Source organism: Dama dama, chromosome 19 (assembly GCF_033118175.1).
Source record: "Dama dama isolate Ldn47 chromosome 19, ASM3311817v1, whole genome shotgun sequence".
NCBI classification, from domain to species: Eukaryota; Metazoa; Chordata; class Mammalia; order Artiodactyla; family Cervidae; genus Dama; species Dama dama.
The window spans coordinates 38,056,960-38,084,824 of NC_083699.1; the positions used below are offsets into that span (position 1 = coordinate 38,056,960).

The 27,865-nt window shown below is 38.1% G+C and overlaps 1 protein-coding gene across 3 annotated transcripts; it reads right to left on the minus strand.

The window, feature by feature from the left end:
- Nucleotides 1–7,690: 7,690 nt before the first annotated feature.
- TRA2B (transformer 2 beta homolog) lies at nucleotides 7,691–27,018 on the minus strand. 3 transcript variants are annotated; one of them, XM_061166764.1, is made up of 9 exons: nucleotides 26,821–27,018; nucleotides 15,548–15,681; nucleotides 14,327–14,489; nucleotides 13,088–13,276; nucleotides 10,962–11,077; nucleotides 10,577–10,660; nucleotides 9,342–9,401; nucleotides 8,561–8,634; nucleotides 7,691–8,112 (listed from the first exon to the last, which is right to left on the minus strand). In XM_061166764.1, the coding sequence occupies exons 1-9, from the start codon at nucleotides 26,854–26,856 to the stop codon at nucleotides 8,102–8,104; spliced, it is 867 nt and encodes a 288-aa protein (XP_061022747.1). In that variant the 5' UTR covers nucleotides 26,857–27,018; the 3' UTR covers nucleotides 7,691–8,101. The 3 variants fall into 3 exon arrangements, with proteins under 3 accessions (XP_061022747.1, XP_061022749.1, XP_061022748.1); XM_061166766.1 differs by lacking the exon at nucleotides 15,548–15,681; XM_061166765.1 differs by lacking the exons at nucleotides 7,691–8,112; nucleotides 8,561–8,634; nucleotides 9,342–9,401 and adding an exon at nucleotides 9,415–10,418.
- Nucleotides 27,019–27,865: the final 847 nt, after the last annotated feature.

The window sequence follows — 27,865 nt, forward strand, 5'->3', positions numbered from 1 at the left end:
TCCCAACCCAGGGATCGAACCGAGGTCTCCCGCCTTGCAGGCAAACGCTTTATCCTCTGAGCCACCAGGGAAGCCCTTTAAATAAGTATCAGTTCAGTTCAGTTCAGTCGCTCAGTCGTGTCCGCTCTTTGCGATCCCATGAATCACAGCATGCCATAGGCCTATTCAAATTGTCTATTTTTTCTTCTGTGGGTTTTGGCAGATGGTGTCTTTTAGAAATTGGTCTATTGCATCTAGGTTATCAAATGTGTGGGGATAGAATTGTTCATGCTGCTGCTGCTACTAAGTCGCTTCAGTCGTGTCCGACTCTGTGCGACCCCATAGACTGCAGCCCACCAGGCTCCCCCGTCCCTGGGATTCTCTAGGCAAGAACACTGGAGTGGGTTGCCATTTCATAGTATTCCTTAATTATACTTTTTAATGCCCATGGGTCGAGATGATGTTCCTTTTTTTCATTTATGGTATTAGTGATTTGTGTCCCCTCTTTTTTAGTTTGCCTTGCTAGAGGTTTATCAATTTTACTGAACTTTTCAAAGAATGAGATTTTTGTTCTTTATTGATTTCCTGTTTTCAATCTGTTTCTTCTTTAATTTTTATTTTTTTCCTGCTTACTTTGGATTTAATTTGCTCTCCTTTTTCTAATTTCCTAAGGTGGAAGCTTAATGGATTGATTTTAGACCTTTCTTCTTTTCAAAAAATTTTGGCTGCAACACACAGCACATGGAATCTTAATTCTCTGACCAGGGATTGAACCTGTGCCCCCTGCACTGGAAATGCAGAATCCTAACCACTGGACCACTAGGGAAGTCCTGTGACCTTTCTTGTTTTCCAATATTTGCACTCTATGCTATATATTTGCCTCTAAGCACTGTTTCCACGGCATCTCACAATTTTTGATTGAAAATATTTTAGAAACTCATCATAGACAGAATCATTTAGAATCTCATCATAGAGATTTTCTCAATGACCCATGTGTTATTTAGACGTGTACTGTTTAATCTTCAATTATTTGGGGATATTCAATATTGACTTCTAGTTTAATTCTATTTTGACCTGAGAGGAGGCATTGAACAGTTTCTATTTTTATTTTTAAAAATTTATTTTTAATTGGAGGATAATTCAGTTCAGTTCAGTCGCTCAGTCATGTCCGACTCTTTGCAACCCCATGGACTGCAGTGTGCCAAGCTTTCCTGTCCATCACCAACTCCCGGAGTTTGCTCAAACTCATGTCCATCGAGTTGGTGATGCCATGCAACCATCTCATCCTCTGTCATCCCCTTCTCCTCCTGCCTTCAATCTTTCCCAGCATCAAGGTCTTTTCCAGTGAGTCAGTTCTTCAAGTCAGGTTGCCAAAGTATTGGAGCTTCAGCATCAGTCCTTCCAATGAATATTCATTCATAGAGGATAATTGCTTTACAATATTGTGTTGGTTCCTGCTATGTATCAACATGAATCAGCCAAAGGTATACATATGTCCCCTCCCTCTTGAACTTTTCCACCTCCCACTGCTCTAGGTTTTCACAGAGCACCTGATTTGAGCTCCATGCATCACAGAGCAAATTTCTGCAGGCTGTTATTTATATCTAGTTTAATTCCATTTTGGTCTGAGAGCAGGCCTTGGATGGTTTCTGTTTTTTAAAAATTTGCTTCCCTGGTGGCTCAGAAGGTAAAGAATCTGCCTATAGTGCAGGAGACTTGGGTTTGATCCCTGGGTTGGGAATATCCCCTGGAGAAGGTCATGGCAACCCACTCCCGTATTCTTGCCTGGAGAACCCCCATGGATGGAGGAGTCTGGTTGACTACAGTCCATGTGGTGGCAAAGAATCAGACTCTTTAAAATTAGTTTTAATTTATGGCCCAGAATGTATCTTTCTAGGTGAACTTGAGAAAAATGTATATTCTGATGTTGGTATGAATCAATCTATAGATGTCCATTATATCCAGTTGATTGTTGGTGCTGTTGAGTTCAGTTGTCCTTATTTTCTGCCTGCTGGATTTTGTTCATTTCTGAAAGGGGAGTTGAAGTCTCTATCCAAACTAGTGGATTTATCTGTTTCTTCTGGCAGTTAAGTTTGTGCTACACATATTTCAGTGCTCTGTTGTTAGGTGCAAATTCTTGTCTTCTTGAAGAACTGACCCCTTTATCATTATGCATTACCTCTTTTTAAGCCTGGTAATTTTCCTTGCTCTGAAGTCTGCTCTGTCTGAAATTATAATAGAGTACTCCTGCTTTCTTTCCATTAGTATTATCACGGTATATCTTTGTTACTTTTTGTATTTGATTGTGCTGGATCTTAGATGTGGCACACGGGATCATGGAATGTTAGATCTTCATTGTGGTATGTGAACTCTTTTTAGTTGCAGCTTGTGGGATCCAGTTACCTCACCAGGGACTGAACCTGGGCCTACCACATTGGGAGCTCAGAGGCCTACCCACTAAACCACCAGGGAAGACCCCATCCATTTAATCTATATATGAGTTTAAGGCAGACAATACTTGGGTTGTTTTGTGGTCCACTTTGACATTTTTTGTCTTTTAATATGTGTATTCGTACCACTGGGCTTCCCTGGTGGCTCAGCAGTAAAGAATCCACCTCCAGTGCAGAAGTCATGGAAGATACAGCATGTGGGATCATAGATCTATCCCTGGGTGGGGAAGATCCCCTGGAGGAGGGCACAGTAACCCACTCCAGTATTCTTGCCTGGAGAATCTCAAGGACAGAGGAGCCTGGTGGGTCACAGTCCATGGGGTCGCAAAGAGACATAACTGATATAGTTCGATTAATATCTTCCATATTTGTTACTGTTTTTTGTGTTATACTTGTTCTTTGTTCTTATTTTTGTTCTTGCTTTTTGTGGCTTTGATATTTTTTAATTTGTATTTTCTTTCCTTTCTTAGCATATCAGTTATACTTCATTTTTTTTAAAAGTTGTCCTTGTTTGCAATATACAACAAATCTAAGTCCACTTGAAAGTGACACTACTGCTTCACCAGTACCGTGGGCACTTTTTAATAAAGTGATTCGAATTCCTCTCTAGAACTGCTTGTTCATTCCTGTCATTCCATTTTTATAAGCATATGTAAATATATATGACACATATAAGCATAATCACATATTGTTAATCAAATAGTACTGTTGCTATTATTTTCAACAAAATTCAGTTCAGTCACAGTAAAAGAAAAAAAATTTACCTTTCCTTAATCCTTTGATGCTTTTCCTTTATGTAATGAGTTTCTATCTAGGTTATTTTCCTTTTCTCTCTGGAGCTTATCTTGCTAGGCAGGTGTACTAGCAACAAATTCACTCTATTTTGATAGACTAGTCTTCAGTGTTCACTTTTGCAAGATAATTTAATGAGGCAGAGAATTCTAACTCGGGGGGGGGGGGGGGCGGTTTCTCTCAACATCTTAAATGTTACACCACTCTCTTCTTGCTTTTATGGTTTGTGAGACATCAGATTAATTCTTACCTGTGCTCCTTTGTAAATAAGATGTATTTTTCCTCTGGCTTCTTCCTGGATTTTTAATCTTCAGTTATCTGTGCTTTGAAAATGACATGCCTTGGTGTGGATGGGGCATTTACCATTTGTTGTTGAGTTTCTTGGATCTGTGGTCTGGCATTCAGCCTGTTCTAACCAGAGTATCATAAACTGGGTAGCTTATAAACAACAGAAACTTATTTCTCACAATTCTGGAGGTTGGGAAATTCAAGATGGAGACACTGGCAGACTCAGTGTCTGATGAGGATCTACTTCCTGTTCTTTTTACTGTGTGCTCACATGGTGCAGAGCAAGGGAGCTCTCTGGTGTCTATTTTATAGGACTCTAATCCCATTTATGAAGGCCCCATTATGATGACCTAATTACCTCCCAAAGGCCTAACACTCCAAGTGACATGACATCAGGGATTAAGCTTCAATTTACTGAAGGCACACATTCAGTCACAGCAGTTAACAGTCAGACATTAACATGGGGGAAATTCTCCATCATTACTGTTTCAAATATTTCTTCTCTTCTCCATTTAGCACTGCCATGACGTATGAGCCATACCTTTTGCAATTATCACAGTTTTTTTTTTTTGTAGGTTGGCAGTTTCTATGAATTCCTTAAGCTCAGCTATGTCCTGTTAATGACTGGTAGGGGCATTCTTTTTCTGTTGTTTTTTATCTCTAGCATTTTTTTTATTTCTTAGAATTTCCATGTCTCTGCTTGCATTGACCATCTGTTCCTGCATGCTGTTTACTTTATCCATCCCAGTTCTTTGCATGCTAATCAGAGTTAAATTCCCAGTCTAATTCCAGCATCCCTGCCATATCCCTGTCTGGTCCAAACCGTCAATTTTGCTTTTAATATGCCTTCTAAATTTTTTTTTTTTGGTGTTAGCTGGACATAATACACTCAGAAAATGTGTGCATAATGTATGGGTAAGGTCTATACCCTTATGATTGGTATCTTTTTGTGCTTGTGCCTCTGCCTGTAAACTTTTTAAGTGCTTCTGGACATCCTCCTCCCCCAACTCCTTCCCTTTAGGTGGGACAGGATGGCTAGTGAGCTAGAGTTGAGTATTTCCCTGTTCCAGGTCAGTGAGGCTCTGATAAAATCCCAGCATGTTGGGCTCTGGTTAGTTTCTCTTGGGACCAGATCTTAAGAGGTACAGAAGCTCTGGTGGAATCTCATGGTGGGTCCTTTTCTTCCCCCTCTGACAGCACAAGGGGACTTCTGAACATTCACTGAAAAATTAGTTGAGCTGGCAAAGCTCACAGAACTGAGAATTCCCTTATGGCTGCCATAGTATTTTTCATCCCCCCCCCCCCCAACCCCGATTTCTACTTGTGGGTTTCTACTCCAGTATGTTGAGATTTTATTTGCCCGTCTCCAGTTTGGGAGGCAGCAGTTTGCCCCATGACCTTACCTCTCTTATGAATCTAAAAACAGCTGTTGACTTTTTGTTTAGCTTTTTATTTGTTGTTAGGATGGAAAGGTGACTTCCAAGCTCTTATGTGCTGAACTAAAAACCAGAAATCACTTGATAACCTTTAAATTCAAATAGCACATTTAGACTAAAGCAGAGTTTTTTTTAACAATTATCAGATAATTCTTATATTACCTAATGGGACAATCCTCTGCAGGGAGAGAATCTTATGAACTTGGTGACTTCTAGTTTTAATAAAGTATATATCCATTGTATTGAAAAAGTAAATCAACCTGAACATTAGCGGCTTTAGGAAATTTAGTTTTAAATATCTTTTAATAATTTTAAGCTGCTGACATTTTAAAGCAAGCTTTAAATTGTATCGTGATTACAAAAGTCAAGCAGGCAATAAGCCAAATAAAAATTAGGAAAAGAAAAACTGGGAGATGTGGTTGGAGAGATGCAGTGAGTTGTGCGGTTACATAGTGAAAGTCTTTTGAGGGTCACTAAAAAGTTTGGATTTATATCTAAATGCAAGAATCAATGAAGGATTTTAAAGCAAAGGGATGATGTGATCTTATTTACCTCTTAAGACATTCACTTTCACTGCGTAAGTGAAGAATGTATTAGGAATATGAATTGAGACTACAGAGATGGCTACCAATTAGGCATCACGAATGACAAGGAGTATTTGTCAAGACTTTTGATTGTAAACAAAAAATGCCAGATGACAAGCAGACACTTTTGGAGGGTTTTTAAGAACATTTGAAGTTTGTAGACTGCAGGAGGAAAAGAACCGGGCTACGAAGGAAGTTTAACAGCCAAAGCCACACCAGGAAGTCAGTTCAGTGAGGTGATCACCACTGCCAAACCCTGGACACCACAGCCTATCCCACTGCTGTCAACACTAGACAAGGAATCTCAGCTAGAGACAGAACCTCTCCACTCCTCAGGTCCACCCCTGCACCCATTTCACATATTGCTGACATCTTTAAGGCACTCTTTGTCACCTACAAACTCTAATTCAATTTGCTACTGCCCCTGCTTCTTGGGGTTAAGGGTTACTGATTAGTGTTGTGCAAGCACTTTTTGCTGAAATACTCTCAATGCAAAGGATGGCTAAAGAATTTGGGATTTAGGGCATCTTATGTTATGTATCACGTAGTCGCTAAATCATGTCCAACTCTTTTGCAACCCCATGGACTGGGGCCTGCTAGGCTCCTCTAACCACAGGATTTCCCAGGCAATAATACTGGAGTGGATTGCCACTTCCTTCTCCAGGGGATCTTCCCAACCCAGGGATTGAAACTGCATTAGAAGATTCTTTACCACTGAGCCACCAGGGAAGCCTCAATGTTCACTGGAAGGACTGATGCTGATCCCAGTACTTGGACCACCTGATGCTAAGAACCAGCTCACTGGAAAAGACCTTGTTGATGGTCAAGACTGAAGACAAAAGGACAGGGGGGCTCAAGGGACATGCACCTGAGCAAACTCCAGAGACAGTCGAGGACAGAGAAGTCTGGATTGCTGCAGTCCATCAGGTCTAGGTCTCAGTTGGATACCCAGATTAAATGACATCGTGATTAACAGCACAGACTACAGATTGAGACTGGTTAAATTCAGATCCTAACATTGGTATTTTAATTGCTGTTTGACCTAAGGTAAATTACTACATCATTATGATTGATGCAGCTAAGCGTTATTGTGCTCAGTCACTTCAGTTGTGTCTCTTTGCTACCCCATGGACTGTAGTCATCCAAGCCCCTCTATACATGGCATTCTCCAGGCAAGAATACTGCAGTGGGTTGCCATGCCCTTCAAGTACACGGGACATAGTATTTGTATGCAAGTAATAATACAAGGGTCAGCAGGCTAACAAACTTATTTACCTGCCTAGAATTGACCATGAAAATATCCTAGAAAAATGTTCATTTCAGGCACCTTCAGGGCAAGTGTGGAGAATATTTTAATATAATACCATCCCCAACTGGAGATGTTCATTCCAATACCTGGTTACTTACTTTAAATGTATTTTCCAGGAGTACAAAATTTACCTATTTAAAACAATTTTAACAACAGAAAGAATACATCTTAGTCCAAGGAATACTGTATAAGGGACTACAAACTATAAAAGAACTCTATGTAGCAAGGTTAAAACAAAATCTCTATAAACTGAGTTTTACCAGCCTTTTTACTCTTTTCATTTGCATTTATTTAAACACAGTTCTCAAAACATTTGAGTGAAATTGGGCCTCCTTTGGTAAGCAAAGGACCTGAAAGTAATATTTAAAAAATGAACAGGCAAAGTCTTCAGATCATCCACAACACAGGTGTAGTGTTCCCTTCTTTTTTCTCAAAAACTCTGAAGCACCCAGTTTTTCCATATAGTCTTAAAAGCTAGAAGAACAAGAGTACATTTGTGGTGGAATGTTTTGTCACTGCTGATAACTAACTGAAATACCATTATCCCCTTGTAACAGCTTTAAGAAATAGCCTTTTTAAGGCATACATTGTGTAACTCATCTTATTCCCTGCTATATATAATACAGATTACATAAAGGCTGACAAATTCACATTATATAAGCAGTAAGCATTTGCTGTATTGAAAGATCTTTAGTTTTTAACACTAGCAGTATAGAGTTACAGAGCATAATTTTTATCACTTAATTGCAGGTATATTAAGTATGGTATGTTTCATGGACTGGAGGAAAACGGGCATTTTTGTCTTTAATTTACTACTGACAATCTAATCTGAACAGTTCTACTAAGCATTGATATGTTAGAAAGAAAAGTAAAAACCAAACTTTATTGTTGCTTTTTGCCATTTGGTAGCATTTTACACACAGGCTTCGATCTTCAGAATACCCTGGATTCAGTAGAAAAACCATTTAAATGAAGTTCTGTACAATAGAAACTTCTCAGCAGTCAAAATTTTAGACTGTAAAAAAATACATGCAAAACATACTTTTCTGAAAACACTTAACTTTGAACAAAGCACCGAACTACACAAATGCAGAATGAAAACAGCATTTCAACTCCACCAAAAGTAGTCATCATAAAAGGTGTAAAAGTCACCTAACTTCACTAGGCACTGTTCACTTTTTAAACAGGAGACAATAAAAAATATTGTCCACAAACAATATCCCAACTGTAGGGCAGGTTTCAGAAAGTCTTCAACTTCATGCTTTAATAGCGACCTAGGAAAAAAAACAAATATACTTCAATACTCAAGTGCATACATTTAATGTTGAGAATTTTAAACTTTTCTGTCATCAGGAAATTGCTATGAACCAGATTCTGTTGTGAAAACCTTCACATAGTGCAGAACCAATGTTAAACAGAAATAGCTGGGAGTTTTATCTAACTCAATCTGTAAGCTAAGGTTTTAAATCACTCAAAAATGTTTCTAAGCTTTAAAAAAATTTTAATTCCTAAAAAGAAAAGCTACAAATGGTGAAAGAAGACACATTCACTATTTTAATTAGCACAAAGAGTAAGATCCAAGGGTTGTTTTCATATATTTTCTTGAACCCTAGAGAAAAATTGAGGAAATACTAACTGAATCAACCCATTATCTGCTGTGGTTTCCATAAGTCATAGCAAGCCACACTATTATATCAAAAGTATATCAAAATAAAAACTTACGAGGTGAGTATGATCGAGATCTGGAACGTGATCTGTATCCTCCACGACTATAGTAGGGAGAAGGTGACCGTCTTCTGTAAACAAGTATCAAGACCATGTAAGACTCCATAGATCACATATTAAAGTGACTGATTCCTTTATCAGTTTCCAAAACTAAAAGACCCTCGGCTGACCTTCAATAACACTGAAGTAGTGAGGTCTGTTTTAGTCCTGAGAATGAAGCACATTATCAGTACCAAAAAACTCCTCTATCAAAGAGGTTGAATATTCCTTGCTCTATCTGACCCACTGATCATCTGCTAGTTAACATTACACCTAACAAATTTAAATTGGGTTAGAGAAGAAAAAAATCATTACCACTAATTTTAACCACACCCTATGAATGAATACCCAAAATTTCATTCATAGTGCTTCAGTGATTTAGTTTTATGTTAAGATAAACTTGAATAATTATTTGCTTATTCTGAAATGTTTATAAAAAGCTAATGAAACCATTAGGGATAAATAAGATTAAAATATTATGGATTCTTAGTTTATGCCATCATCTCTTATGTTAAGGTATAAAATGGTACCACTGAGTGGTAATAAGTACAAGCCCAATTTCTATAAACACAAATTAAGCCATGTACATTGTCATTTGACTTCAGTTACAGTATTTTTATAAACTTGTTATAAAATTTTGTGAACGCCATTTATAATTTATCAAAATATGAATAACAAATGTCTTTTTATGTGAGCCATTCTACTATTGTACAGATTTAAAATCTTTTCCTGGCCATACCTGTATATCTGATCCCTGTCTTGAGCAGCTCTCCAACCTCCTCCTCCTCCACCTCCACCTCTGTGAAGGCAGAAAATAAACATTTTAAGTTTTCAAAATGCACAATTCATGCAATAAAATTAAAACAGAAGTGAAAGCTAGTTTCCTTTAAGCAATGAAGAGTTGCTTTTGCCACCCCTTTACAAACTGACAGAGCTCTCCCTGGTGGTTAAAATGAGTATCATAGTAAGTACTCTTAAGACTAATCTTTGCAGCCTCCACAAGTCAATCCCTTACATGTCAGTACAAAAATGCCACTTAAGAAAGTCTGTCAGTGCTAAATGTCAGGACTGTCAACTTTCTAAAAATTACAGAATAGTGTGCAAAAAAAAGACAGCTCACCACCACACCAAAATAGGGTATCATGGATTAACTGTTATGGTCAATATTTACTACACAGTTTGCATTTTGACAAACAACGCAAGATCTAAATTACCTGCTGTTGCTTAAATAGAGAACTTTACTTCATTTTTACTTTCCAAAGTATTCCTAGTATCATGAGCATTTCCCTATCAACCCCTGAAAAATGTATCAATATTGTTAGTATTAATAATAAACATCTTACCATTGTTATAGCAAACTTAAATAGTTACTTCTTTAGATTTTTCCAAGAATCAATTTGCCTCGTCCTTCAACACAATTCCTCAGCTACCAAAAAATTGCTTTATAAAGCAATGATATTTAAAATCAGTTCATGGGGGAGGGGACTGAAGTATGGTCTATAATTTTATTGTCCCATTGGTTTACAACTTGGTGCTTATAAAAAATAAACATACCAAAAAAAAGTAAAACCATAAAATCCAGAGACTTCCCTGGTGGTCTAGTGGTTTAATACTCCATTGTAGGGGGCACAGGTTTGGTCCCTAATTGGGGAATTTAAGATCCACATGCTCTGAGTTGCCCCCCAGAGGAAGGCATGGCAACCTATTTCAGTATTCTTGCCTGGAGAATCTCAAGAACAGAGGAGCCTGGCAGGCTACAGTCCATAGAGTTGCAGAGTTGGAAACAACTGAAGCATCTTAGCATGCATGCCTTGAGCTGCGGCCAAAAAAAAAAGAGTCCAGTTTAAACTCTGGATCTCCAATTTAATAGTAAAGGTAAATACCTTTATCAAAGGCTAAAACCGTGCTGCTTTATGTTGCAAAGAGCTGATTTGTCTTTCAACAACTTAAAACTTTGTATTTTGGTTAACATACCTGTACGATCTGCTGTAATAATCCCGATCATCATAGCCTCGATCATATCCTCTGTCATAGTAATCTCGACGGCGTGAGCTGCCACTGTGAATAAGATTTATACAAACTTGGTTTTACCTACATTAATACTTATAGTTCCCAGTGTAGGAAAACTGGTCTGGTGAGAATCATTTAATTACCCAGCAATGTCAAATATATGGCATTTCTTCATGATACAAGTAGGATGTGCTCTATTACATGACATCGGAATTTATGGTACCAACTGAATGTTTCTACTGAATATATTTATACTGAATTTAAGTTTTAGTCAGTTGGAAATGCCAAAAGCCTCCCAGTGCCCTAAAGTGAACTGTCAATATTTTAACAACCTTGAAAACAAACTTACTAGGTAGGTCTCCCCATGTAAATTCCTGGTGTTGGAGTATGTGGTCTTTTCGTTATGGAGAAGTCAACTCTGATCCTACGTCCATCAAGCTCCATTCCATTGGCACGCTCTTTTGCCTTCAAGAGATATGTGAGTTGTTATATACATCATGAACAAAGCCCCAAATTAACTATTATCTATAAATAAAACCCAACTAGATGTTTCAGTTAGCCACGGCATTATATCTGACAGTTTATTAATAGGTTTTTCTGCCTATCAAATCTTTACTTACAAAAGCTAACCTAGAAAAGTTCATTTAAAAAAAAAAAAAGCCACCCAATGAGAGCCAACTTAAGCCATGAAATATTTGGAATTACTGTATCAACTATAGATTTGACAGTACCTGTAGGTCTATAAAATAGTACACAGTTGGCAAACTATGACCCATGAGCTAAGAATTTAAACAGGTGTTGGGGGTCAAAGTAGTATTTCATCAGAAATGAAATTCAAAATTAAGTGACCATGTTTTACCGAAACAAAACCCCACTAATTTGCATTTTATACGGCTTTTACATTACAATGGCAGGGTTGATAAGCTGTCATTGAGCTCTTATGGCTCCCAAAGCCCAAAGTATTTTGTCTAATCCTTTACACAAATTTGAGGACCCCTGTTGTGGAAGCAAAGAACTGGGATGAAAGCTTGAATCACGCATAGTTCCTTAACATTAAAATGAAAATACTGTACTTTAAGAAAAAAAAAAAATACCCCACCCCAAAGACATACCAGTTTATTCACAATTTAAAGAAACACCTCTCTCTCTAAATAGAATTTAGATTTCTAATTCCAATTATGCTATTTTCTAGTTTGACTGTTTTAAGCCTCAAGGCAGTTTCTGGCATTACTGATTTAGATACAAAATATACTATCTTTCAAAAAGGGAAATGTGGTTCTGTAGCGCGCGCGCGCGCGAACACACACACAAACTAGAGATACCAAAAAGCCAATCCCATAAATAAGCTTGGACAAATATTATTTACATTTTTCGCATCAATTATTACCAAAATGAAGTTGAATGACATCTTAAAGCATTCCTTAAATCTCTTAAATTATAACCACTTGCATTCAGCTTTTAATTCTTCCTTTAGTAGATGGGCCTACTCTATTCATTAACCTCAGATGACTTGCCATTAGTTTCTCAAGATTCTCCCCTCCTTATACTGTCCTTGGAGATGACTTTAGCTATCATCCCCATGTATCTTAAGTTCAAATTTCTTCAATGGGCCAGGAGTCACACATCGAATTTTTACTTTAGTCTCTGTAAAAAAAAAATTTTGAGGTCCCTGGTGGTCCAATGTTTAGGACTTAGTGCTTTCACCGCTGTGGCCCAGGTTCAATCCCTGGTTGGGAAACTAAGATCCCATAAGCCTCAAGGCCAAAAAAAGTTACTTCCTATGTTTTACCTCAACATCAAAACATAAAATCACTTGCCAGTATACATTCAAAACCAGTTCCTTTCTCCTGAGTCATAGCTTTATCACTTTTTCATGTTTTCTTTCATTTTAAAGTAATCTGATGTAAACACTCATTAAATATCCCAAACTGGAGTAATAATATTCTTCTAGGCACACATCTGGAAACAGCTGACTGTGTTTGAATTTACTTCAAATAAAATGGTGGAAGAGACTGAGTTGGAATTTAGACCCAAACCGTCACTTTTCTGTTATGCTACAAATCTTTGAAATTTCCACATTAGAAGTTTTTTTTTTTTAAAGTTCCAATTATGGACTTTAGTTATATATTCCCAGAAGGCATTTCCTTTAGATCAAGCTATACAGATACTAAAAGGGTTTCCCTGGTAGCTCCCCAGCTGGTCAAGAATCCATCTGCAATGCAGGAGACCCCAGTTCGATTCCTGGGTCCCCTGGAGAAGGGCAGCTACTCACTTCAATATTCTGGCCTGGAAAATTCCATGGACTGCATAGTCCATGGGGTTGCAAAGAGTCTGACACGACTGATCAACTTACAAAAGCAAAAGTCATTCAAGGAAGAATAGTTAAAAATAAGACTGTGTGTGTGTGGTAAAAGTGAAAGCGTGTGTATATACTTTTTTTTTTTTTTTTTACAAAGGTATAAGACTTTTACTTACTTCCTTGGCATCATCTACATTTTCAAAGTATACAAAGGCAAATCCTCTTGAACGTCTAGATTGCTGGTCATATACAATAGATACATCAGCAATTGGGCCATATTTAGAGAACACTTCTCTTAGATCTCTTTCTGTAGTGTACAAGCTCAATCCAAATACTCCAAGACAACAGTTGGGATCAGGATTTGCCTAGAAATAGAAAAATGGATTTAAAAAAAAAACTTTTAAAAAGCATCACATAAAAAATAAAAATTAAAAAAAAAAAAAAAAAAAAGCATCACATATCAATCCCCGCAAAACTGTCACTAATATGAAAAGGTAACAATGAAATAAAACAGAATTTTAAAAGTAATGTTACGCCAGCACAAGCATGTATGCACAGAGAACTGTGTCTAAACTTCAAAATGGTGAATTAACTAACGTATACCACTCACACAATAGAAGGCTCTAACCTGCCAAAGAGCTACAGAAGGTATGTTCAGCTTGATTTCTACAGAAAAATTGTTAAGTGTTCAAATATACATACAAGTGAAACCACAGATGTGTACCAAACTTTTAAAAATTAGATATTAAGCAGCTTCAATTATTATAATGAAGATAAATAGTGAACTCAATGTTGCTGACATCCCAGTTGCCATGAGTTTGCATAAAGGTTTCACTATTTCGCACATACATTTACTACAGTCAAATTCCACCCCACTTTCAAAAACATACACTCCCTATAGACCTACTTGTATATTATTGAATAAAAACCACAACAGGAACACACTAAATGCCATCTCATTCGTAACTTCTCATGGAAGACAAGCAAAGCTTTAAAACTGGAAAGAAACTTGCTTAAAACTAAATGGGAAAATCAGAGCATATTTTAAAGCATATTAAACCCAGAAAACTCTAACAATAGTATGGCACATAGATACATGATCTAACTATATTAACTGCAATGCAGAGAATTTTTATTTGATGTGCTGTTAATGTAACAGTATCTTAAATATGATCAACAGCTCAAATGTAGACCATATATGGGAGCTATCTTTTAAAATGAAGGAAAAAAAAAAAAAAAATCTCCAAACACGGAAAAGGCTCTAGAGAGAAATCATGCTACAGCTCCACCATCAGAACTATCAGTTTAAAATTACAAAAGAAAACACTAAAAACAGAGGGGAATATATTATACATTAATTATAAAGTGGTTTCCTACAGTGTTCACTGCTTCAGAAACGATTGTTTTCATCTTACCCGATTCCCAACATGACGCCGGCGAGTAGACATGGGAGAATGACTGTGGCTATGCCGTCTTCGATAATCTCTGCTGTAAGATCTGCTACGAGATCGTCTATGGGACCGGGACCGAGATCGTGACCTTGTATAATGCCTCCGAGAACTTCTTCTGGATCTAGACCTGAAAGACAAAGGCTTCAAGGTTATGACTAAATAGCTGACAGTAGGATATGGCTTTTAATTCTTTCAACACTTTATTCTAAAGTTAAGCTTCAAAAGGTAAAACACACAATCCAGGTATATAGTGGGATCAATACTTTTCTTTTGTATATTGTCATTTCTGTGCTAGGAAGAGTTCCAAAACCATCACTAACTAAAGCTCCCTTCCATCATCTCTTAAATAATTAAGAGATTAAACAACACAGTATCTATTAAAAATCATAAAACATGCAACATTTCATACTAGCCTGATTTGTGCCCACCTTTACCCTTCACAATACCATCCTTTATTTTTAAGCTTCTTGCATTATGCCCATTATTCACTCATGATAACATCACCATTACAAGCAGTATTCTCCAGCAGTGTTTTAAAATCAACCAGTTGCTCTTAACTACAGTGATCATATGAACTGTCATTTAAACCAGGAAGAATACAGTGTAAGAGAGAAAAGGGGCACTGTTAATTATGCCTGACAATAGGCATTAAGCTGGGGCTGACCTGGGCAAACCAGGATATATAGCCTACCCTTAAACATTAAAAAAAAAAAAAAAAAAAAGTGCTGTGTTAATAAGGTTTTTTGTTTTATAGTACATCTGTCATGTTAGACTACACCTATTTATCAAGAATTGCAGTTACTAAAAGCCAATGCTCTGCACTCTTTTTTTTGCCATACTAATAAGCAGTTCACGTAAACTCAGTGAATCCTCACAACAATTCTGAAGAACTGGTACTATCGATAATTCATCTTTTATAGATAAGGAAGTTAAGATTGAAAAGGTTAAGTAATCTGCCCAAGCCAGAAAAAAACAGAGGTAAGATATGAACCCTAACACCAAAAGCCCAGGCTCTTAGCCACTTAGTCTTCTATCTCCCAGAACTTAACAATTAAGTTCATTTCTAATACCAATATTAAATAAGCCAACAAATGATCTAACCCTCTCTATCTTCCTAGTTTACAAAAGCACACACCAGTTTGAAAGCTAAGAGTAACAAGAAAATCCCAAGACAGTCTTTCTTACCTAGATTCAGATCTGGACCTGGACTTTGATCTGGAACGCCTGGAATCTTCCTTGGAGCGAGACCTTGCAGGGGTATGCCTTGCAGATTTCCCAGATCCATGAGCACTTCCACTTCTGGAAGCAGAACGGGATTCCTACACGTAGATGTCAAAAGTTTAATTTGTATACTTTCTGGGCAACTTTAAAAACAAATAAGCTGTGGTGAGATAAATGGTGAGGGAAAGCAATCCCCTTCCAAGATAAGAAAACACAGGTAAGGGCAGGAACTGAATATACCTGGTATAACAGTTACGTTGCTCCAATTGACATAAGCCAATTAACTTGAACTTCCACCTTTCTTGGGGAGCAGGGTTAAGAGTTAACTGACCCCACTCTCTTCAGAAATGGGTGCCAAAGCCAAGCAGTTAAGGGAACTGCCCAAGGATTGTTTTGGGAATGTTACTCCGTAAAGACTAGGGTGAGAAAGAACCTTATTAACTATGACACCTATACCTCATACCTATTATTTCAGTCAAACTGCCATCAATTAAAAAAAAACCCTGTGAGATTTGTAAAATTTACTTTATTTTCAACTTTTATTTATTGCTGAGTGGAGAAAAAAGACAAGAACAGTACTGTTTCAAGTCACAGAGGAAGACAGAAACCTAGAGAGCAAGGACCAGCTTGAAGGAGACTAGATCTGTAGACCCTGTCCATCCAACTTTGTAGGAAGCCCTTAAGGATCTCAAAGCAACCAGATGAAGCTACAGCAGAAAGGCAGTGAATGAACTGCAGAGATAAGATTTAAGAGGGTACCAGAGATTTCCCTTAGCTAAGTGTAGATGAGCCAGGGCCAATAGATGGGAAACTGGGAATAAGCAGTTAGAAAAGTTACGTACAAAAAGGACATATTAAAACGGAAACAGTTTAGATCACAGGCTCCTAATCTAGGTTCAGGCAAAGAAGTTCAGAACTGTATGTAAAAAACAACACCTAGATACATACTTTGTACCTAAGCTTTCCCCTATCATAACTGTGACTAGCTGGTAGGTAGGCTGTACAAAAACAAAATCTCTAAAAGGAACTAGCAAAGAAATGGGTAAACAGGATAACTAGTTTGGTGAACCAAAGACATATAATTAGAGAAAAAAGCTAAAGGAATGTTCCGCCAAGACACCAAAATAGAAATAGTGGAAAAGACAACAATTAACTCAGTCTGACAGCTAACCAAGGTATCATCGAACAAGACAACATTTCAGGTTATCCACCTTCATCAAATTTAAAGGCATTAATCTCATGAATCTTCCTGCCAAACACACAATAAAAATGGCCAAGTTGCTGTAGGGCTAACAATCAGTGTTGAAGTGGCACAAAAGTTTTTATCAAGAGACCTCCCTGTGTGGTAGACCTTCAGAATAAAACACTCCAGCCATTCTTAAAAGGATAAAGGTAGGAAATTCATCTAAATCACAGTCCAGAAAATTTGGAAGATCTTTCCTATGATGCTTAAGGACAAAAGTTACATGCAACACAGAAGAAACAAGGCTTATAGTTTAGAACAAGATAAGAGTAACTTAGTGGGCAAAATGAATTCCGGTATCTATACCCAAGATGACTCTAAATACCAAAGTCACATGAAACATGGTGTGAAGTGGCATGAAACATGGCTATTCTCCTTCCTGCCATGAGTTAAAGAGAGTCAAAGTAAAAGATGACACCCCTAATTATTGGTGAAAATAGTTACTTTTATCATCAAGAGGCACTACGGCTTTGAGGACCCCAAGTAACAATCCCTTGACTTTCTCTGGCAAATATTCTGGACATTTAAAAGTACAATTCTCCTCTCCTTGGATAAAGAGGTTCTCAAATTGGGGATACAGTTTCTGCAATAAATCAACAGGCAAAAGCTAATGTGGAAGATAAGGTAAAAAGAGGGTCTCTAACACCTTTGTTTATTCCAATGCTAGAAAGATGACTTCATGGAAAGATTATGACCTTTAGTGGAAACAAAACAATCTGCTCTAGCAGGGAGAGAATATGGGTGCCTCACAACAAGAGTTAAAAGATTACCAATAAAATAACTATAGTTAACAGAAACCAGTCTGTCTAGGGAATCTAAAAAAAAAGAGTAGAAAGTCAAGATCCTCTTTTAAGCCTCTTGCTTCAGTAAAACAGAAAAGCCTTACTCTAAGCTGAGGTGCATTATCAATCTGTTCACCAAGAAGGAAAAGAAAGTCCTTATAGCCTCAGAATAAATTTTAATGAGGTTTCTGGCAGACCAAGGGTCACAAATAACAGTATTTGTGAAATTATAAGACTTTTCACTCAACCTCTAAAACTAATTGGCTATATGCAGACGTATTTTATGAACAATCATTTCTCAGACCAGGAACAGGAGAAACCACTAGAACACTAAGTCTTCTTCTGTACTGACACTTGTTAGGCTAACACAGAAACAGTCTCTACCTCCTACCTTTCATATCAGAGATAGTCTTCAAGTTAAATAAACCCTTTTGCAATTATGTTGGCTATTAGCTGGTTTGGAAATACATGCAAGGATATTTAGACTGTCTAGAAGGCCAAATCTAAAAGCATAAAGTTAACTTTAAACCTTGGTCGATGTTTAAATCTGTAAAACCAACTAGAAAAGCCCCTAAACACAAAGAAAATTCAAAGACCACTTTCAGGGCTCACAAAACTCTTCAATGCTAACACAATTAAAACCCTACCAAAAGAAGCACTACTCTCAACACCAATACCTCAAGAAAAAGGATCATAAATGTAAAGTTAGTATGAACGACACAACCAAAAATTCCCTGAAAACCACACAGGGAATCAAGTTCTTACAAACTGAATTTTAGTCGTGTACTAATATACAATCATTAGGGAACACATGGGGAAAAACAAACTCAGCCTTCCAACAAAATACCAGCATCTCCCTATTCTGAGAATGACAGAATCTTAATAAAACTTTTTGAAAGAGATGAAAGAAGTAGGAATAACCATCCAATAGCTAGGTTTCTCACATATTTTAAAAACTAGATGCAATAAAGTAGATTTTCAACAAAGGCTCTTACAGATATGTAGTAAACCTACAGAACATTTAAAAATAGATCCCCAACTAGGGCTTATTTTAGCAGGTCTGGAGTTGGGTATCTGCATTTCTTAAAAACACCATACATTATTTGTGATGCTTATTTAAGTCTCACTGACTTAATTTCAAGTTTTATGCTTCTTACTTATCTGGTTTTTTCAACAGTCATTTTCCTGAAACCTTGTTTTCTGTCACCTTCTCTGACCCCACCTCCTCACCCTGTCATTTATCAGCCATCCTGAGGGCGTGTACCTTACATTTGCCCCAGGACAAGAAGTCTGTTTCCCCCTACTACCCAGGCAGGAGGTGGAGAGAGGCACTCTCAGACTCAAAGATGCTTTGGCCAAAGAGGGGTAAAAACCTGAATGGGTAAGATGGTCCACTAGCATCAATGTTTACTTTTGCTTCACATCTTTCCAGCTTTTGCCATATAATCAAACTCCAAACTGCTGCTTCTCCTTACATGACTAACAGATCCTTTCTCTTTCAGACCCCAAGGACTTTTCAGGTCTCCTGATAAAAGAATCAATGAGCTTGAATAAAAATACAACATCCATTCACATCACTTGCCTCAGCCTAATCTGTAAGTAATTCAGAATGCAAAACGAACACTACCAATTTAATGTTATTAGTTTATATGTGGCAAGTTCTACAAAGTAATTATCAGGGCAAATGATAGAAGATGGGTGTAATCTTCTGCTTGCAAGATACAGAATTGAAAAAGCACAATTTGACACAAATCGGCCCTGAAGTATCAGAAAATGAATCTGTCTAAAGTCATTTAATACACTGCACCAAGAGTTGTAAGGTTCAAAAACTCTCAAAGTTTAGGCTATCTTAATTTCAGGGAGAAGTGATAGCCTTGGTCTTCCCGATAGGGGAGAAGCTATCTCTTGGTTGCCTACTACTGGGTATTACTTTTGACACATGAACCTTCCCCATCCAACTGAAAGTAACAACACTGCACCAATCATTTGACTCTTCTATTCCGTTAAAACAAGCATACAGAAAGGGAAATAACAGAACTTTTGGGTCTATTTTTACAGTAAGTGGTAAGAGTAGAGAACCAGAAACAAAGTTACTTTATGATCTGTTATCTCTCACACCATTTTAACAGTTGTTAATAGCAGAAAATGAGAAAAGGGAATAAGACACTTACTGTTACTGCCACTGTTGAGTTAGGTATCCTGTTCACTTATGCGACCTATCTCATTCTAAGGGAAGCCCCTACAACTTTTTAGCAGTAACCCCAGTCATTCAGCTGGAATAAGCATTAAACAGAAAAAATTAAGACTCATCTTGTGAGTTTAGCACACATACATCTTAAAAGTTAGGGCCTAAGTGGTCATAGTTTTCCACTATTGCCATCTAAAAAGAAATTAATTTTTCCATAAATGCCAAAAGGAACTATCCTGTCCAATGGATTTTGGGGGTTCGGTTCTATAACCATCCTGGCAACATTCTTTAGGAAAACTGACAGACTTACAACATTCTACTTATACTGATCTGTACTGAAGGATAGGGGGTCAGTACACTGAGTCCAGAGAGTGTGGCACAGACCACCTACTTCAATTCTGGAAGTACTCACGCCCCAGGACCAGCAATGTCAGAGACGAAAAATCCAGGAGACAACATGAAGCCGGCTGTTACCCAAACTGGAGAGCTCATTCCTGCCTCCTATTTGACTACAAAGGGTTATTTTTTTTAAAGTTGCATTTCAGTCAGTTGACTAAGAAGTTAAAATTAGAATTACCTAATTTAAACGTTTCCCCTGGAAGGCACTTCTTTACCCTGTATATATTTCTTCTATTAAACAAATAATGCATGCATGTTTAGCAAAATATACAGGGACACATAAACAGACTAGTAATTACTTAGCGTAGTGCTTTCTGATTCCAGATTACTTCTTATCTTAACTTCATTTTTATTTCTTTTCTTCATTCTTCCGTTTCAAATTCTGACTTCTTTCATCTTCCCCACTTCACACAAATTGCTCAATATTCTACAAGTGGGACTTCTGGTCTGATAATTAGCATGCATTCTTTCTTTTATTTTTTCAAATTTCAGCTTCACTTATTCCTGAGCTTCAAATACTCATTTATAAAACTTGTCAAATGACGACTTCCGCATTTTCCTTCTTCAACATTAACCTTAATAGAAAAAGAACAGGATGAAGAATATTTTAAAACTCCAGGATAAAAGCCAGTGCCAAAACTGAAACTAGAAAAAAAAAAAAATCCCTCTTGCTTTGGATTTTTTAGAAAAACTAAAATACGCAGCTCAAAAATCTGAAACTAGTTTCCTGCTGGTTCTAAAATATAGTTAATCTCATTTGTCTACTCCATGTAGATTTATCATGCTTAAGCTGAAATGTGAAGTGCGCAACTGAACATTTACTGTTCATCTAACATTAAGAACTATAATTACATTTCACACTTCTTATTGTATTCATCAATAGAAAGTATGTTAAGTGTCAAAAGCACATCTCTAGTCAAAAAATGACACATTAATACAAAAGTGCAAGAAAGGAAAAGCACGGACAATTCATTTGCACAATGATGACAAGGCTCAGGGTTGAAGAGGTCTACAAATTGTGACTAAGGTCAAAATATGTATTTAATGTCACACTTTTTAACTGAAAAAGTAGCCTGTAGAAAAACAATGTCAGGGAATTTGAAAATTTGGACTAATGTTTAACCCACCCCTAGAAAGTTGTCCTAGTGAGATTTTATAATATGAATGGCCCAACTTGCTAACTTAAAACTAAAGCATAAAAAGACCAAATCAAGTCAACCAACTACTGTATGCAAGGAGCTGTGAAGGAAGCAGAGCAAACTCAATTCAACTGCGGTGTTTTCAAAGAATTTTTGGTAAATCCAGCCCCCCAATGATTATTAAAATCGTCTGCAGTCCAAAGAAGCAACCCTACTTTAAAAGGTGGCAATGTTGTGGATAAAACCGCAGCTCACCTCCTGAAATTATTAAAAAGACTCAATATCACTTAAAAGATCAGTAAGTTGAAGTGTCTATTGAACATCCTAAACAAAATATTGCTCTCCTAAAACATTCTTGTTTTCTTGTACTTCACACTTTATGATCCTTCACTGTCAATTTCCTCTCCTAGTTTTTTCCTGAAAATAAAACTTTCCTTAGGAGAAGGGAAAAAAAAGAAGTCCTTTATACCTATCTGATCACAAAGACAACCATGCATGGCTATGAAGGAAGTGTTATGTCGTCTTTTCTAAGAGGATAAGCGTAGCCTTCAGTCTAGTTTTTCAAAGTCAATTATTGCTTATCTAATCCAGGAAAAAATTTTTTTAACTTTTTACTTAAGGGAATCACAGTAATTGTTTTCTCTTAATATCCTTCAGTCTAGTTTTTCAAAGTCAATTATTGCTTATCTAATCCAGGAAAAAAAAATTTTTTAAACTTTTTACTTAAGGGAATCACAGTAATTGTTTTCTCTTAATATCCATCACTAAAATGTAATGGGAAATGTTTACTGGCAGCACACAATTGTAATCGTGGAATCAGAATGCCCAAGCAGGTTTCCTTTAAGGCCTCCTAAACTTTAAATATATATACAGGGCTTAGGTTCAGAAAATGCTGAATAGAGGCCAAAGCTCTAGATATGACAATTATTCAATATGAATGCCTTCCTGCTGTTATTTCACTACCCCCTTCCCAATTTTCTTTATATTTGAAGAACAAAATAAGCTGCTATATAATGTAAGTATTAGATTTTTTTCAAACTCAGCTAAGTTGAGGTGGCCACTTAATAAAACCAGGAGACTTAATGTTAAACACATATTAAGAGGTCCTACTTAGAAACAAGCAGAAATTTGTCTCACCACCAACACTCTAGCGGTTATAACTGGAATTTACACAACATTAATTAAGTACAAACTCATTAGGTTGACTAGGTAGTATTTTAAAAATTGGGACTGGCAAAGGAAAACTCATTGATTCTGCTATAAAGATCAATGCTCATATCAACATTAAGGACTTTTCTGCAGCTAAACTCTCCAGAAGTTTGGATAGAAAAATCCTCAAAGACTGAGAATATGTTCTGAAAAAACTATCATGACAAACTTAAATCAGCTCTAACCCCATGTTTAAAAGATCCCTTGCAAAAACAGTAGACTCTGAATTTATTACTACTTTTAAGTCTATTAACTAAACACAAAAATGACTGCAAAAAAAAGTCTTCATCCATGCTGTCATATACAGCAATCGTATTGATAAAAATCAGAATATAACTTCCAAAACTCAATTCAAAGCAAAGACTTTTGAGAATTTGAAAACTAATTTTCTGTAATGAAGAATTCCTCCCCCACTTAAAGACTAAATGACAATACCTAATTCTGTTCTGTGTGACCCAAACCCCTCAAAAAAGCAAAACATTTAAATTTCCCCAACTTCAACCACCACCTCATCACTGTATTTTATGAGGAAATAAAGCAATTATGTGTTAAAAAAAAAAAAAAAAACACCAACATAAATATAACACACATGCTAAGGCTCAAAAGATATACACAGCTGTAGCCCTGTCCTCTTGGGTGAGATGTAAAAAAACTATGATATTAATATTATCATTTAGGTTTGGGATTTTATTGGAGATAAAGAATGGAAAAGGCTGTACAAAGCAAATTCCATTTAACATTATCTCTTATCATTTGAGTTCCTGTTCAATCTCGACAAAACCAGTACTTACCTTGCAACCACTTGTATTTTCAGTTTGAAAGTGCCACCTTCTAATTCCGGACCATATCCACAATATCAAATCATTCTTAATTAAAACCACCAAAAATATTCTTCAACTTGGTTTCAAGAGACTTGTTGCCTTACCAGACTCAAACTGAAACAAAACTATCTCCTCCCACCCAACATGAATCCTCTATTTAAGGAACTTGGTGCAATGGCTACAACCCTTTGGGAAGAAAAAGACTGAGATGTTTCAGTTTTGAAAATTACTAAAAATTCAAAGAGACAACCCAAGATTAAGCAGAAGAGGAGAAACTGCAGAGTATGAAAGGGAGTTTGATGGAATGGTATACAGATGCTATTCATCTTTACAAAGACTAAAGGTAATATACCTACATTGTAAACCCATTACTTTCGTAAAAATAAGCAATACTCTACCAGAGTACGTATGTATCATAATCTTGACAGCAAGACAAATTAAAAACACTTGGTCCATACAACACTGCTTCCTTAATTAATTTCTGGTTTCTCTAGGTCAAGACCCAATTGTAGAATAAAAAGAAGTTACAGTTACGAGGGTAGAGCATCAAACCAGTGCCAAGGCCAAACTTCACCACACCCTAAACTGTGAACACAATTAGGCCATAGGATTTATCACCTCCCTCCCCATTACCATACAGCCCTACATTTGGCTACAGGACCCTATCATGTTATTCTCCCAAGTCTTGACATAACAGATCTAAGACCACCTCTTTTTTCCAAAGGTGCTAGCCAACTTCTCTGCAAAAAAACATGAGAAATTTTGGGGGATTACTGGAAAAAACTTGAATTCGAACAAGTAATATCTTACTTTAACGTGGGTTTGGCCAGATCAGGGAAGTCAGCTCTAACCAGAAACATTTAAATTTAAATCTACTAACCGAGACATGAAAAATCCCGATACCGATAAAAGATAGTCTGCAGTAACCGAAGGTGTTCAACAAATACAAAAATTCAGGAATGCACCCTAGCCGCACATTTAAAATAAGGGAACACAAGAGCCACAAATCAATATTCACCCAGTAAGTAAACACGTTATAAACAACCAAACTGAAGGTGATTTATTGCTCTCCCTTCCTCTACTCCGGTCTGGTTAGGACTAAAAGGAGGAAAAAAAAACCTCTCTTAAGTGACGGCAGGGCCACGAGGTGGTGGTGATGAGTGACCTCAGCTGATAAGATTTTATTACATTATCACTGGCTGATTAGATTAGGTGTTAGTGATTTACACTAATAATTTGTATTGTCTGAAAACTTAAGTGTTATGTGAGTCGCTAAATCGTGTCCGACTCTCTGCAACCCCATGAACTGTAGCCTGCCAGACTCCTCTGTCCATGGTGGGTTGCCATTCCCTTCTTTAGGGGATCTTTCCAACCCAGGGATCGAACCGGGTCTCCCGCATGGCAGAAAGTAATTTTTCAGGCTCTTGATAAGCTAGTCGTAGCAGCCAAGTTCAAGATCATTACTCTGAAACACAACAGTTTTCCCGCTGTTTTCAGGCACTTCCAAAAAGGAAGTTTTTAGCCAATCAGACCTGACTGGGCTACCTAATGCTTTTGTGGCATTGTATTTAAACTATTTCATTGAGCTTTATGGTTTTGCCAAGCATTCTTTGGGAGTCCCAAAGTGTTTTTTAAGTCTAGTCTAACCACTTCAGAATCCAATAAACCAACTGGAAAGCAATCTACAGACAAAACAAAGGCCAAAGAAATTAATGTGGAAGTACTCCACATCGTCGAAGTTCAGAGGTCTGTTTCAAGCCAAGACGCTTAAGAACATCATTTGTAACATGTACCTTTATTATTTTCTCTTCCTCCGTAAGTTTGTTGAATAACCCTAGGTAACAAGATTGTGAGGTAACTAGGATGTATATTCTACTAACAGAAAAAAAAAACACCAATTCAAACGCTTTATTAGTGGGACGATAATGTCTCTTGAGCTGTCTCAAACCAGGACTCAATCTCTGCAATTGTTTCCTCTCTCAAGAACTTCCAAACGTAACTTACTCAGGTTTATTTAACTGAGAGGTCCTCCACTGAATCCAGCCATTTTTTATTCTCAAAACGATGCAAAACGGACCCAATAGTTGTTTTAATAGCTTAAGACTGAAATTATCACTTGCCTTCCAGTTCAAACACCGACACCTAGTTTCCAGTTTTCAACTGGCGGAAACGAAAACCCACAGTTTTAACAACTTGTGAGCTAGATCCAAGCTTTCTCACCAAAGAGCTTAAAACGATAATCACACACACACTGCTGACTGGAAATTAACCATCTTTAGGATAAAAAAGCCAACATTCACCTGGCTAGGTAAAGGCGAGGACTGATTGGTTCAAACTAAATGAATCAGATTTGGCCGCAAAGTTACACAATAAACTAAGATTTCAACAGCTAACATTTTTCCTTTCAAAAACGCCCTAATGAAATCACCTAGAATTTGTTTCGTAAGTTTGCAAAAATATTCGATAGATTTACGGTGATCAAAAGATTCTGGCAACACGGACATTTCTGCGGCTTAGTACACACGGACCCGCAACCAAGCTTTATATTATGCTTTATTCTAAGCCTGGGAACATTATTTTTACAGTTTGTTCAGTCCTCACCAAACTCCACATTATGGGGTGGAAACGTTAAAAAATGCACAAACACAATTCGTGGTTCACAAAATAGGTATGGCTCAAAACAAAGGAAACAACGGCGCCAAAAATTGTTGCCCGCCAATTTCTCCTTCACCATCCCGTGGAAAAAAGATCTACTCGATCGGCAAGTAAACCTCAGCGACCTCGTGGTCTACTTGGTTACCGATAACTATTTGCGGTTTAAGAGCGATTTTGGCATCCAAGAAAATCACGCCATTTAGGCCGAACACAAAGCTCGCGCGCAATCCCCTCTAACGGGCCCAGAACTTAAGTCTACGTCAGACTAGTTTGCCATCTCTCAAGAAGCCAAGAACACCTTAGATTCCCATCTTTTCGGGGTCCAAAATATGATCCTGTCTTAACCTAAATGCTGGGCAAAAACCCTGAAGAACACTGTTCTTTGCACCCCACGTTCCCCGACCACGGCCTGGAAATTGTTGCGCGGCACCTCCGCCATTTTGTGCCTCTGGCCCGCCAGCCCAAGATGGCTGCGGCGAGGCTTCGCAGGAGAGCAACGGCGAAACGAGATACCGCTCCCCTCCCCCACCACCGAGGGGACGCAGCGGCCATTTTTAATCTTTCCCTCCCGATAACGGAAAAAACCGCCGTTTCGAGTACCGGGCAACCTATAACCCGCTTGCGGCCTCCTTCACGGATAAGGACAATGCTACCAGGGTTTCTTAACCTGACTCGCACCCCTCCCGGTCTCAGACTTCGGAGCCAAAATCGCCCCAGTCTCCCGGCCCGAGGCCGATGGGCCTGGAAAGAGATGCAAGAAGCTGGGACCACACAGCCGCCCCCTGCACCACCGATACCTACCCGCTCGCCGTAGTTCTGCTCGCCGCTGTCGCTCATGACTTCCACTGCTGTCACCGTTCGATGTGCTTCAATCGAAGCTGCCAACCTCTCGCGCCTTCAGTGGAGAGGCTCCGCCGCAGCCTCGCACTACACACCGGTTCCCGATCCGCTGAGAGCCGAAACGCTCCGCGCCGCCTCCGCTTGGGCTCTAAGACTCCCGGACGTGACGCGGCGCGCTTTAACCCTGCCCCACCCCCTCCCAGAGGGCGCGCTTTCTTGGCTCCGCCCCTCGACGTTAGGCCTTCGCTTTCCAGCTGTGGCGCGTCCCGAGCCGGATGTGACGTAAGCCCCACCCCTCGCGCCGCGCTAACCCCATCTCCGAGTCTCTTTGAGGCGGGAAAGTGAGCGCGGTGGGTAGCTTCTGCGGTGGTCGCCGCGGGGGTTAGTGATGTCACCCTCCACACCTGACTGCCTTCTCTAATTTTCCAGGGAAACCGTCGTGGAAGGTGGGGGATGGAGAGAGGAGATACCCACCTTTTCCTCCCATCCTTCTTGCTTCCGCTTTATTCATTTTTTGTGTCTTTATTTGGTTGCAGAGGGCAGATACTCGTATACAGGGTTCCGTGCATTACTTAGGTTTTTTGTAGCTTCAGTTGTGGATTATTCCTACCTGAAATCCATTCATGTGAGCCTCTGCCAAGTACCAAATCACGTTACCAGATCCTGATGCACTGAAATCAAGCACGATCCCTAACCCGAGGAAGTTAGTGGTCTATTAAGGGAGAATTGTTGAACATACATTTGCAAACTGATTTGGTTAAACGTACAACTGTAGTGGTGTCTCGGAGTAAACATTAATTATGCCATCACCCAACAGCATGATAAAGAGCTCCGATTTGGAAGTTCAGACATCTCTCTGTGCCTGCTGGTTCCCTTAAAAAAAAAAAAAAAGTGTGTGTGTGTGTGTGTGTACCCGGCTGTTGAGGTACTCTGATACCTATAAAGGGCCATTTGATTTTTTAAAACAGTTTTCTTGAGATTTAATTCACATACCATGCAATACTCT